Here is a 13,489-nt window from a genome sequence, read left to right on the forward strand (position 1 = left end):
TATTTTGTTTATTAAGTTTAATATTTCTATGGATTATGTTTTTTACTAGTTGTACCTTTCCCCTATAATGTAATCCGCACCCTTTATGTACTAATTTAGTTGTGTTTCTTTGTTAAATTGTCAATTAATAATAGACTTTAACAATAAAAGCAAATTAAAAACATGCCAAACCAATTCAAATTGATGACTTCATCATAAAATAAAAATACAACTTAATAGCCTTAGTCCGAAACTTAAATGACTCATAATCTAAGACAGTGAGCCTAAATAGACCCTAATCGTCATCAGAATAGAAGTCCTCGATATCGTCCTCAGAACGATATTGGCGGTCTCTTAACACACATCTTTTTTCAGGAGATGTTAATTCTCTACCGGTTGATGATGCTTGTTCTTCAGCCAACTTTAGCATGTAAAATCTACAACGTCTTGCCAGCATTCTGTTGTTTTCTTTTCTAATCCTTTGTATGGCCATCTCGCAAGTTCTTTGGATCTACTCGAGGCATGGTTAGTGAGTACCTTGTTGGGATTGGAGCGTTGAGATTTTTCAAGTCACGAACAAAACGTACTGATTTGGCAATCCGATGTGACCATTCTCGGCGTAAACCGCAATAATATTCCCGCGGATCTGAATATTTCACCTTTGCAAATCATCATTACGCTCTACAAGAAGGTGCGGATTTAGCTCGTCTAGTTTGAAATCACTGGTATCACTCGAAAAACTGCTATGATTTGAACTCTCATTATCACTACTATTTGTTTCTTTTGGAAGGAGTAAAGACCAAGCTGAGTTTCTACTACTCGACATTGAATATGGTGTAGTCTAATAACAAAAGAAAAGGATACTTATATGGTTGCAAACCCCCAAGTACCCTCGGGGGGGAGGGTTTTTATGACCCTACCTACTTACCTTATTATAAGAAAAATATTAACCTTCATCGGACATTTCACAGTCCGAATCCCACTTGGATCTAAATCTTGTGCTACCCTGTATACCATATTCTACCCTATGGTAACGTATTTGCATCCGATTGTTCTCTTCGCGAAAATAATTAAAAGCAAAATTAAACTCTTGTGGAGTTCCGCAAGGCATTGACATAGCACGTTTTTTTAGGCGTTTAAGCCCTATTGAAGATAACTTTTGCTCCAGTGCTTCAGCCTCCCTAACATGCCAATTCCACTCATCTCTCATTGTTTTATTGTATTCTTGATTGAATCTTTTGTTAGGGTTATTTGAGTAATGAAAATCATCATCATCTAGTTCCCATGTCCTACTCATTGCTTCAAATATTTTTGCTGGGGTAAAACTAATAGAATCAAGATTTCCAAATTGGTTGTAGAATGTCATGATAACTCGTTTTAATGTGAATACTAGTTATTTGTCAATCATGTTATATATAATACTGCATTTTTTGACTGTTTATTTGAATTAAATTCATATTACACAATGTTCTTGTGCGCAATAGGACATGATTTGACAAAGACATCATGCATGCCAATTTGATTTTTTATGACACCTAAAGGACCGATTGGACAACACAATGTTGAATTTTTGACCGTTTATTTGAATTAAATTCATATTACGCAATGTTCTTGTGCGCAATAGGACATGATTTGACAAACACATCATGCATGCCAATTTCAGCTTTTTTATGACACCTAAAGGACCGATTGGACAACACAATCTTTGAATTTTTGACCGTTTATTTGAATTAAATTCATATTACGCAATGTTCTTGTGCGCAATAGGATATGATTTGACAACACATCATGCATACCAATTTCAGCTTTTTTATGACACCTAAAGGACCGATTGGACAACACAATGTTGAATTTTTGACCGTTTATTTGAATTAAATTCATATTACGCAATGTTCTTGTGCGCAATAGGACATGATTTGACAACACATCATGCATGCCAATTTCAGCTTTTTTATGACACCTAAAGGACCGATTGGACAGCACAATGTGAATTTTTGACCGTTTATTTGAATTAAATTCATATTACGCAATGTTCTTGTGCACAATAGGACATGATTTGACAACACATCATGCATGCTAATTTCAGCTTTTTTATGACACCTAAAGGACCGATTGGACAGCACAATGTGAATTTTTGACCGTTTATTTGAATTAAATTCATATTACGCAATGTTCTTGTGCGCAATAGGGGTGAATATGAATCTATTTAAGAAGAATGTTGGACGAGGTAAAAACTCATCCATTTCATAAGTTTAAGTCTCTTAAATTCATTCAAAAAAACCTATCTTAAGTCATACAAAAAATGGCTCAAGATATTCCACCAGTTAAGGTTTCAATACATTGGGATGGTATTATCCTTGATGACAATAGTACAGTTCGTTACAATAAAAGACTAAACGTTCATGTTAAATGTCCACTTGAAATGTCTTATGAATCACTAGTCACTTACATATGTGAAAAAATGAAGATTAGTCCGGATAGCATGAAATCTCTATAACGAGCGGATATCCACAATCGGTTTCCAATGGTATAGTGCTTTATGGTAGACATTATATCAATGATGATGATTCTTTAAGGGATTATTTGAATGCGCCAGAAGAATTAAAACATTTAGTCGCCCTTAATGTTCTGGAGATGTATGTTGAAAAGATACCCAGAGAGGTCCCGCAACAACAGCCCAGTCAAGCTAACACGTATGGAGATTTTAGTTCTTACGGGGGTATTTTGAGTGGCCAGGTGCCGCTGGAAAATCTTACCCAACAATTTAATCAAACTTGGTAAATATGCATTCTTATATTATTATTTTGTGCAGTAGCACGTGTTTATTGTATGTATTGATAAATAACCATTTTTAAATCTTTGTAGGGGTTATAGACCTGATACGAGTAATATTGGGCAGTCATCTCAATTTAGTGGAACAAGTCATTATTATCAGAACACTCAGCCCAGTGGAGCGGATTATTACAATAATTCTCGGTTCGGTGGGCGATTATTATAATAATTCCCGATTCGGTGTACCGATTATTATCAAAACTCGCCAATGGTACCAACTGTGGTTGAAAGGCAGTCCTCTCAGTTTGGTTGAGTTGATCATCATGCTCATAATCAGTATGTGTAGGTTCATCACCTAGATGCTATATATATATATATATATATATATATATATATATATATATATATATATATATATATATATATATATTTTGTGAATTTGGAATTTAACATATGCTTTTTATCGTGTAGGAGGAGGCCTTTCTTAGATGGCAACGATTGTCCAAGTTATATGGATACATCGAGAGATGGCGATGAACCGACTAATAATGCGAGAGGTAATCGATGATGAAGATAGTGAAGGGGATGAAGATACGCATTGTAGTCCCCAAAACCAAACAGAACCAACTCAACACCACGTACCACCTCCGATGGCCGAAAACTCAATTCCTGACAGCTCAATGCAATGACATTCTAACTATATTCCATATCTTGACAATCTCCAAGGTCGTGAGGATGCATTTGTCTTCACTGAGAGATGATTATCAAAGTCACCAAAAAACGTGGATTGAACCAAAAATCCCGCATGATCGATGAATGCGTCATTGCAAAGGGAATGCGGTTCACATAAAAAAAGATGTTGCAACGGGGTAATCGGGAATGTATTGTGTACGAGTGTATGAGGGAGTTTAAGGTTGATGACTCAAACGGATCAATACGGAGGCGATTTGTAGGCGACATACTCAAGGGGTTTGTTGGTGGTTGCTTCGAGTGCTAAGCGGATGGTACGCGGGAAATCCAAAATTCCACTCGAAGCACACTTGTGATATGGGACAAAGTCGAGCAGATCATTGTAATCTAGATATAAGCATGATTGCTCATGTGTTACTTAAACACATTGAAGAAACTCCAAGGTAATTTATCTGACCGTTTACATTATATATCTTATAGCAATTAAAATATCATTGCTAAATGTTGTTTGTTTAAACTTATGCAGGATGCCTATCAAAACTTGTATTGGCATGGTCCACTCAAAATATGGTAAAATGATAAGTAAGAGAAAGGGATTTCTCGGGAGTCGACGTGCTTTTGAAACGATCTTTGGAACTTGGGAATCCTCTTTTCAGGCGTTCTTTGGGGTATATGGCGGCTCTCAACATGCTAATCCGGCATCTTTGTTGTATAGTGGCGGCTTTTAGAGGGCGTAATTTTCGACGTCTTTTGGGCATTCAAACCAAGTATTGATGGTTTTGCTGTTGCAAGAATGTGATATCGATAGATGGGACCCATGTGTATGGCCGATATGACATTAAGCTCCTAATTGCAGTAGGTATGGATGCCAATGGGTCAATATTCCCTCTTGCTTTCGCAATTGCCCCAACGAGAGCAACGAGACATGGGGATGTTCTTGACTCATCTACAAACTCATGTTATTAAGAGTCGTCAGGGCATATGTGTCCTATCGGATCGTCATAAAGGCATATTGCACAATATGCGTACTGCGTAGGGTGGCGACCTCCACATGCTTACCATCGATATTGCTTAAGGCAACTTAAAGGCTAATTTGCAAACAAAGTTTGGAAATGGCACGTAAATAAATTGATGTGGGGGGGCTCGATGCGCGATCAACAAAGAAAATGGGCTGCAAAAATGGAGCTGCTAAGGAAAATGAGTGAAGAGGCATATGTTTGGTTGATGAAATTAGAAGTTGAAAAATGGACTCTTTCTGCTGATGGAGGAAAGAGATGGAGCATACTCACAACGAACAGCTCGGAGTCTTTCAATGGACTCCTCAAATCTGCTCGAGGACTACCTGTCACCGTAATGGTAAGACTAACTTTCAGGCAGGTCGTGGAGCGATTTGCGGATAGGACAAGGCGGGCCATAGCTATATTAGCCGACGAGGGAACATGGATGCCAAAGCCCTACAAAAAAATGGAGCACTATAGAAGAAAGGCAAAGGGTCACCAAATGACCGAGTATGACGTCGTTCAACGAGTGTATGAAGTTAGAACGGGTTATTGCGACGACAAAGGAGGAAACAAACATATCGTTACTGAGCGTACACAATCATGCACTTGTGGTACGTAAGTGGTAAACGTACCACGTGCCGTATTTCTAAATGCGATCGGGTGCTTTGAGAGAATGACCAGAAATGTAAATGATTATGTGGCGGAGGAATATAAGGTCGTAAAATACCTTAAAGCATAGTCGGGCCAATTCCGTCCCCTTGGTGATCAAGCTTATTGGTCACCCGCGCCGTTTTCTATGATTGCGAACAAGAACCATATCCGTAAATTGGGAAAAAACAAGCTAATCCGTTATCACAATCAAATGGATGTTAGCGAAAAGACTTACTCTCGCAAGTGCTCGACATGTAAGCAATTTGGCATGATAAGCGTTCATGTGGGCAAAACTCTCGTGGTGGCAGCACATCTGGAAGTAAAAGAGTGTCTAGAACTTGATTTTTTTTTTTTTTTAAGTCTATTGTAATTTAATGATGTATTTCGTTACTAATGGAATGAAATATTTTTCAATTATTATGAACCTCTCGTATTGGATGAATTATTTTTAAATATCATATTTATTTTTGCACATTCAAAAAGTGCGGATTACACAATACAATAACAAAATAAAAAAGACATAAAAGAATCCGCACCCTATAAAATATGACACTTAAACCTAAATATAACAAGTTTTCAAACGTACTTCGGAGCAATTTACAACCCCTAAAACGACAATCAAAATGTATATGTATACTTGATGTAATGAGCCGATATTATTGTACACTAAAAAAAAATATTAAGTTCTATATAAAATATTTATATTTCGGTATTTTGAAACGTGACTAATCTTCGTTCAAAGTACGCAAAAAACCTTAATTTTTGAGAAAGAGAAGAGAAAGAATAAAGGTTGGGTCGGGTTTTTAGCCAAGGGTTTCACGCACAAAATCTGTGCGTGAAAGGACCACACTTAAAAATTCTGATTTGATCCTTTCGCGAGACAGATTTTGCGTAGGCTCTAGTTGATTTTTTTTTTTTTTTTAATGGATTAGTTTTGTTTCAAAAAATTTTTTTGGGTTACAAAAGTGCCGGACTCAATGGATTTGGTTGATGTTACTGGGCTGATTTCAGTTGACCCATGAGAGGCATCCAAATTAGAAATTGAACAAGAAGCCGTCTCAACGTCCGTGATTCGCTTCTCTCCGGCGAATTCAATCTCTTTTTTTTCCAGGGAAGTAAGTAGCCATCTTTCTCTCTCTCTCTTTTTCACTTGTTGTAATCATTTCATAACAAACAAATAAATTAACAAACAAAGAAAGCCTTTGTATTAATTTTTATATCATCATACTCTGTAAAAGCATGAAAAAGAAATCTGTAAAGACATTCGACTTTGATACCAGTTCAGTTGAGAATTGCTTGATTCATTTTATGTTATGGGTAGAATTGAACAACCAATGCCAATAACTGTAATTCAACGGAATCAGTGTTCTCAGTAATCACTCTTTGAACAATCAATGCTTTAACCTGGCAACTTCTTCCTTTAAAGTCTCTAGCTTTTCTCTACTCATCACTTTCCTATGTCTCAATCTTGTAATCTGAGATTACTATCTGACTTGCAAGCAGATCTACTTGCTTTTGTCCATTTCAACATCATTCCTTTGGATCTTTACCTCACTTTCAACTCAATCTAGCTCCACTTTTACCAAAAAATATTAGCTCGATGAGGGGTAAGGTCTATGTACATCCTACCCTCCCTAGACTCCATTTGTGGGATTACACTGGGTATCTTTGTTGTTGTATTAGCTCGACAATGTGGTTACTGAAGCAGAACTCAACAAGTGAGAGCAATTGCGTACAAGTCCAAGTCCAAAATCATCATATAAACCTATACGAACTATCAAACCATGAATCTAAGTCTGTTTTCTCAATTATTTGACTTTGGTCAACTCTATGAACTTTAAGCCACTAGTTTAGGTTCAAGTGTTCTGAAACGCTCCCGAGTCCAACTCAACAAGCGAGTAAAGTGAAAACAATTACGTAAGCCACTAGTTTAGGTTTAAGCAATTACGTACAACTTATGATAACAGTAAGTAAAGTTGACATAACCTTGTAACTTCTAGTACCACAACCTTCGACAGTTGCTCTTTGGTTTTCACCTTCAATTTCTTATGCAATACAAGTGTTATTAAGGAGCTAAACCGTGTAATGAACATCATTACTACTTAGTAAATTTTCCAGAACAGTTGTTTCTCTATCTGGAGGAGATCCTTTATCAAGAGATCCATAGCAACAGAAAACAGTCAAGTCTTATATAGTGACTTCATAAGCAGCTTGTAGTAGCAAACCTGATCTAACCAATGCGTTCTCGAATATGCATTCATTGGAGCTATTATTGAATGAAAAATTCAAGAGCTGAAACTGAAATCCTTCACTGTGTTCCACCTTCATTACCTGTGATACCAAGAGAGTAACTTCACCAAGATATCAAATTCAAGAGCCTCCTAGCATATTTTCTGATTTGGCCTCTTGGCTCCCTGTTGTGCATTTCACAAAGCCAGCAAAAGCAAGGATTGAAATGCATGTTGCTTTTGAGGAATATTGTTATTTTAATTTTTGGAGTATTGGTCTTTCATTACCATGTATAAGATCTGCAAAATGGTCAGCCGGGAATGCAATTGCATAGCATGACGATATGGTGCTGTTTTTATTTCTAGCTATACTGGTTTTTAACTAATCCAGTTCGATGACCTTTCTATATAGATGTGCTGCTTGTTATTTCTCTATGATTTGCCACTGAGGTTTCATGCATTGATATGGTTAGGTTTCTGAGATTTAAGATCCTTTTGCTTTAGTGAAATGATGTGGAGAAAAGAACATGGAAAGAATGTCTTTGCTACTATTATGTGGCTGATATATTGGATGCCTTTTCATGATTTTCAGTTGGTTTTCCATATTTTTTCTTTAGTTTTCAAATGTTTATTTTAGGTTTAATGACCAAAAGAAAGCCTATTAAGAAGTCTTGCACAGCCTTACTTGTTTCAGAGCATTTTCTTGTATATTTTATTTCAAAGCTATATAAAATGTAGGGAGAAGCATGTAGGGATAGTGCAGGGATGTGCAATATATATGTTGCTTTCCCCTCCCTTTTGGTTGTTTCCTTGGAAAGAATTGCTAACTGAACTTAATAACTAGTCAGTCCTCGAAGGGTGCCCAACACACTTTCCCTTTAGGGAAAAGGTCCGAATCTTGGACCTTTCTTAATTCACAGGGTATTTTTCAAGCTTTTAGAATCTAAAAAAATGTCCCAATATACGGCTTTTTAGTTAACATTTGCACGCCCTACACCTTTTTGGCTATAACTGTGAGCTGATTTTAAAATGTACAGGAAAGGAGGTGTTAACACTCATTAGCATGGCAACGTAACTAAACTCTCTGTTTTTTCCATGGTATTTGGAGTTTTAGAACTATGGCGAAGTTGGATTTTCTTTTTCATATTCCTGAAGTGACACTAATGTGAGGCTTTTTGGACGGGGCAGCTTCTGTTTTGAAATCATAGCTTATTTTAATCCTGCTTTGCTTTTCCTCTTTCCATGTTCTGGATAAGAATCTTGATGCCTCCACTACAAGAAACCTAAAGCTACTTAAATGTCCTTTTCTTGTTACAGTGTTCTTTTCATTAAACTTGTAAATTCGGATATTACAGTATCCCTTTAGCGTTATTTGGTTTGGGACCTTTGGATCAATGATACAGCAGGAAACTTAGTCGTGTGGTGATGGCAGAGCTGAATTACAAGTTTAGAATGGGAGATTATGAAATGGAATCAAACATTTTGTTTTGGGTTAATTCTTTTTGCTTTGACACACTTAGGCATATTATCGTAATATAACTTATGTGCCATAATAACTGCAGGATGGGAGAACTACAGGTGGAAAAACATGTTAAGTACATTTTAGCAGTTGAAAAGGTACTCATCTTGTTCCAGATCTACTTCTTCCCCACTTTCATATTATATTATATTTGTTATTGCATTACTTGTTCACTGGTAATTTTCTCTACTTATCTGCATCAGTTTTCTGGTACACATGTGGCTTTATCTACTTGTTATGATCATATGACTGGCACTGCTCAAACTTACTACTGGAAGGCAAAAAATTTCTTTGCAAAATAGGCAAAGGTTAAATGGAATTGGGAACAATTAATTCATGTCGTAGAGTGTCCTAAAGGTTGTCCAAGATGTTTGGTTTATGTTAAACTGGTACTAATATCATGTCTGGGGTTTTCTCCTCAAATATAGTATTAGTTGTAACATGTGACTCATCTTGGAGGCCCATTAGTGTTTGATGTAGACTTCAATGTGGCAGTTAGTAAGAACATAGAATGTTCAATTACTCTAGGAGAAATGAATCCCCTAATGTGATAGGTAAGACCGTAAGATTGACATGCAAATATTTTACGTTCAATTGTAAGATGAGTAATATAGTTAAAAATCATTTTTTGCGGATTGTTTGCTTACTGTATATATGTTTGTATGATATTAGTTTTATTTCTAAAATGTGCTCGTATAACTTCAGAGGAAAGATGATTTTGAGTCTGTGGTGATGGAACATCTGAGGTTAAATGGGGTATACTGGGGATTGACAACACTTGATATTTTGGGGAAGCTTGATGCTGTGGATCAAGATGAAGTTATTTCATGGGTCATGCAGTGCCAACACAAAGATGGTGTGTTTTCTTGCACATTGTTTGGTTTTGTTTTGTTTCGTGATAGTAAATTCTTGTACATATTTCCAACTGTACTGTAGCTAGTCTGCCAGCTTCTGTGTTAAGGATGGTTGCCTTGTTTTATTCTTTTTCTCTCTTCCTCCCCCTTGTGGGAGACTTAACTGTTAAGTTACTCTACATGATCTTTACATAAAAGTTCACTTCTCCATTTGTCCAATATGCAGGTGGATTTGGTGGTAACATTGGACACGATCCACATATGCTGTATACACTTAGTGCTATTCAAGTCTTGGCCCTATTTGATAAACTACATGTTCTTGACGTTGATAAAGTGTCAAGCTGTATCCTTCATCATGTCTTCTGAAATCTGTAATTGCACCAGAGTTTCTGTCCAATGGTTCTTTTAGATCTCACCAATATATATGAACTCTGTAGCACTAATAGCATTGACTGGTTTCGCCGATGACCTTGGAAGTCAGTACTTGGATATGTTTGGGTCATTTGGTGAGATTGCTCTTTGACACCTAAGATTTGGTGAAACTAACGTAGAAGGCTCTCATCACTTGATAAATATTAATGTAATTGTCATTGAGTCCATTAACATACCAATTGAAGATCTGTGTAACCAGGGATAAACTTGACTTTTTCGGCTAGATATTGCAGGCCTGCAAAATGAAGATGGATCCTTTTCTGGTGACATGTGGGGTGAAGTAGATACACGGTAATAGCTGCTCATTTTTCTTACTGTTTACTAGTATTTCAGTATGCTTCAGTGTAGTATTCATATCTTTTTTGCTTTAAATTTTACTTGTAATAGCAAGGATTTAGCTTTAATTTTAGATTTTTATTTGTGGAACAAAATATTACTCCTTCGGTCCCAATTTATGTGGCACCGTTTAACTTGGCACAAAATTTAAGAAAGAAAAGAAGACTTTTGAAATTTGTGGTCTAAAGCAAACCTTAGATATTTGTGTGGCTATAAATCATTTTATTAAGGGTAAAAGAGGATTTTAAAGTTAAAGTTGTTTCTAATTATAGAAAGGTGACATTCTTTTTGGGATAGACTAAAAAGGAAAGGGTGCCACATAAATTGGGACAGAGGGAATAATAGTAATTTGAGAATGGAATGACCTAAATTAAGTCTTCTTTTAGGTTTTCTTACATTGCAATCTGTTCTCTAGCATTGATGCGCCAGTTGGATAAAATTGATGTTGGAAACGCAGTGAAGTATATTGTAAGTTGCAAGAATGTGGATGGTGGATTTGGATGCACTCCTGGAGCAGAATCTCATGCTGGGCAAAGTATGTTGAACTAAGAAATGATGAATTTTTTCATACTTCCAATTGTTGTTCGAACTAAAACATGAAGAAGAGCCCCTGTCTAATTCGAGTCCTGTATTATGTTTGTTCCAGCGATGCAAAATATTCACAAGATTTTAACATTCATATTCCAGTAAATCCAGGATTCTACTCGTAACTCATTGTGATTAGTGTCTCATAATAGCGTACTATCATTTGATATATAGATCAACAACCAAGACAATAAGCACTTATACCAGAAACCCGGATTAGTTGGCAATAACTAAATCGATAAAATCATCAGTGAGAAGGTACTATTGTTGCATGACATTTCGAATTGTCAAAAGATCTGAAATAGTCACGAGCAATGGATAGAGTACTGTGATCCTTTATGGGCATTATCTGCTTTTTTAATGAACATCAAATCAAAGATAAATTATCTGTTTGTAGGTCCTGGATTGGTGAAAACTGATGCAACTAACTGAGAAAGCTCTGAAATAAAAATCTTTCTATTTTGCTTCCCTTCTTTTGCATGAAACAAACAGGGTTCGGAATTTGTTTCTCTGTAATAAAATATATTTATCATTCAATGTATACGACAGTTAGTCAAAAGCGAAAGTATTGGCGAAAAGTTAGACAGAGGGAGCAACATTTTTGCTATTGTTGGTTTAACCTCCTTGTGTTCCATTTAGTTTCCATCTTTCGCTAGTCTTCTTATCGAATATGAGTCATTTTCTGCTGCAATCGTTACTTTGCCTTTGCATTGCAGTTTTCTGTTGTGTGGGAGCTCTCGCAATAACTGGTTCTCTGCATCATGTTGATAAGGACCTCCTTGGTTGGTGGTTATGCGAAAGACAAGTTAAATCTGGAGGTTTAAATGGGCGTCCTGAGAAGCTTCCCGATGTTAGTTATTCTTGCTAAATTGAAATTTCTATTTTTATGTCAATTGAGCTTTATTGATATTCCTTTTGTTTCCTCTCAGGTCTGCTACTCTTGGTGGGTTCTTTCCAGCTTAATCTTGATTGGCAGGGTGCACTGGATTGACAAGGAGAAGCTTGCAAAATTTATTTTGGACTGTCAGGTTACATCTGAATTTGACCAGTTAGTTTAGTTGAATCTTAATCATAGATATCATAATTTTTTGTAATTGTATGACTCTGTCATCAACTTACAAAACTTACCTTTGTGAATTACCTTTGTGAATGTAGGATAAAGAGAAGGGTGGAATTTCGGATAGGCCTGATGACGCAGTTGACGTCTTCCACACTTACTTTGGAGTCGCTGGTAAGATGACCATGCTGATTGTGAAATGGTTTGCGTATTTTTGTCTGTAATGACATGGTGGACATCATGCTTTTGAGCGTGCTAACTGAAAGATGGAAGCTTGGAAGTCTGTTTAGAATATATGAAGCTGATCTAAATTGATTGCAACTGCATAACTAATTTAGTTGTTGAATGCGCTTGTTTATGCTACTGGTATATTTCCACAAAAGTGGTACACCCATAGTTGTCAACTATGTTATCTTGATTCACTTTTTCTGAAAACAGTAGTTTACTTTTGGCTTCCATAATAAGGCTAGTCTGTTCTTTCCTATTGTTGGAAATGGTTAAAGATGAATTTTCAGACCTGACTGTCATAGCTTATTCATTTGTATTTTCTTCACTGCAGGGCTTTCGCTTCTTGAATATCCAGGACTGAAACCTATAGATCCTGCTTATGCGTTGCCTGTTAGTGTCGTAAACAAAGTTATCCTTGGGAAATAATGCTGTGTCTTCCTTGATTCTGCTGCATAATTGTTTTTGGTATAAATTACCAAAATGTTTGGCGCTTGGAGAAGGTGATTGGTGTTGTTAGAACTGAAGCACTGTTTTCATCACCATGGCTGGATTCACGTTCCTATGCCCTATGCTGAGTAGATAGGCCTTATCTCTTGGTTCTTGTGCAACCCATGTTCGGGTGAAAGTTAGATAACAGTTTAATATATATCCCGTTGTCTATATTTCCACATTTTTGTCTTTGTGGGCTCTTGATTGAAGTATTTGTCGTGTCTTGGGTTTTACGTCATGGTGAGTTCAACACCCTGTGCTTCCTTTAGCCTCTAATTGTAAGTACTCACACAGTTTCTATTCCTTCGTGTGTTAAACACTTAAAAGAGTATTGGATACCTTATTTTCTCTAAAATCACATTACAATTTTCATGTTGCTCGTCTCTTCTAAAAATTTGAAAAAGGGGGTGCCTTTGGCTTTTATTAAAGCAACTCAACCGCCAGTGTGCTAGCAGCGGATGCAGCTATCGCGAAGTCCAAATTCTAAAATATCTGCTGCTTGTGCATCCATTTCTTGAGTTTAACAATGTTGGCATTCTGAAAGTTGATACATCCTTTGGGAAAATGCACTCTTTTGGAAAAGAGTGTACTGGGCTTATTTTTCTTAGACAAGGCAACTCTCAGAGACGGAGGAAATGGCTAAAATAAATAGCCAAAATGCATCGTTA

The 13,489-nt window shown here is 36.5% G+C and overlaps 1 protein-coding gene across 4 annotated transcripts; it reads left to right on the forward strand.

The window, feature by feature from the left end:
• Positions 1-6,071: 6,071 nt before the first annotated feature.
• LOC132040040 (geranylgeranyl transferase type-2 subunit beta 1-like) lies at positions 6,072-13,197 on the forward strand. 4 transcript variants are annotated; one of them, XM_059430646.1, is made up of 10 exons: positions 6,072-6,212; positions 8,884-8,938; positions 9,546-9,696; positions 9,921-10,037; positions 10,351-10,417; positions 10,849-10,997; positions 11,764-11,897; positions 11,977-12,075; positions 12,203-12,278; positions 12,664-13,197. In XM_059430646.1, exons 2-10 carry the CDS (start codon positions 8,885-8,887, stop codon positions 12,756-12,758), a joined length of 942 nt encoding a protein of 313 aa, XP_059286629.1. In that variant the 5' UTR covers positions 6,072-6,212; position 8,884; the 3' UTR covers positions 12,759-13,197. The 4 variants fall into 4 exon arrangements, with proteins under 4 accessions (XP_059286629.1, XP_059286630.1, XP_059286631.1 ...); XM_059430647.1 differs by having other exon boundaries at positions 10,360-10,417; XM_059430648.1 differs by lacking the exon at positions 9,921-10,037.
• The last annotated feature ends 292 nt before the right edge of the window (positions 13,198-13,489 follow it).

Source organism: Lycium ferocissimum, chromosome 12, assembly GCF_029784015.1.
Source record: "Lycium ferocissimum isolate CSIRO_LF1 chromosome 12, AGI_CSIRO_Lferr_CH_V1, whole genome shotgun sequence".
Taxonomy (NCBI): Eukaryota; Viridiplantae; Streptophyta; class Magnoliopsida; order Solanales; family Solanaceae; genus Lycium; species Lycium ferocissimum.

What these genes read in the sequence shown, in the direction of transcription:
- LOC132040040 (XM_059430646.1), top strand. Translation starts at nt 8,885, where the DNA reads ATGGGAGAACTACAGGTGGAAAAACATGTTAAGTACATTTTAGCAGTT. An exon ending in GTCCTGAGAAGCTTCCCGAT is followed by an intron (nt 11,898 to 11,976) that starts GTTAGTTATTCT and finishes GTTTCCTCTCAG; the next exon opens with GTCTGCTACTCTTGGTGGGT. An exon ending in AATTTATTTTGGACTGTCAG is followed by an intron (nt 12,076 to 12,202) that starts GTTACATCTGAA and finishes TTGTGAATGTAG; the next exon opens with GATAAAGAGAAGGGTGGAAT.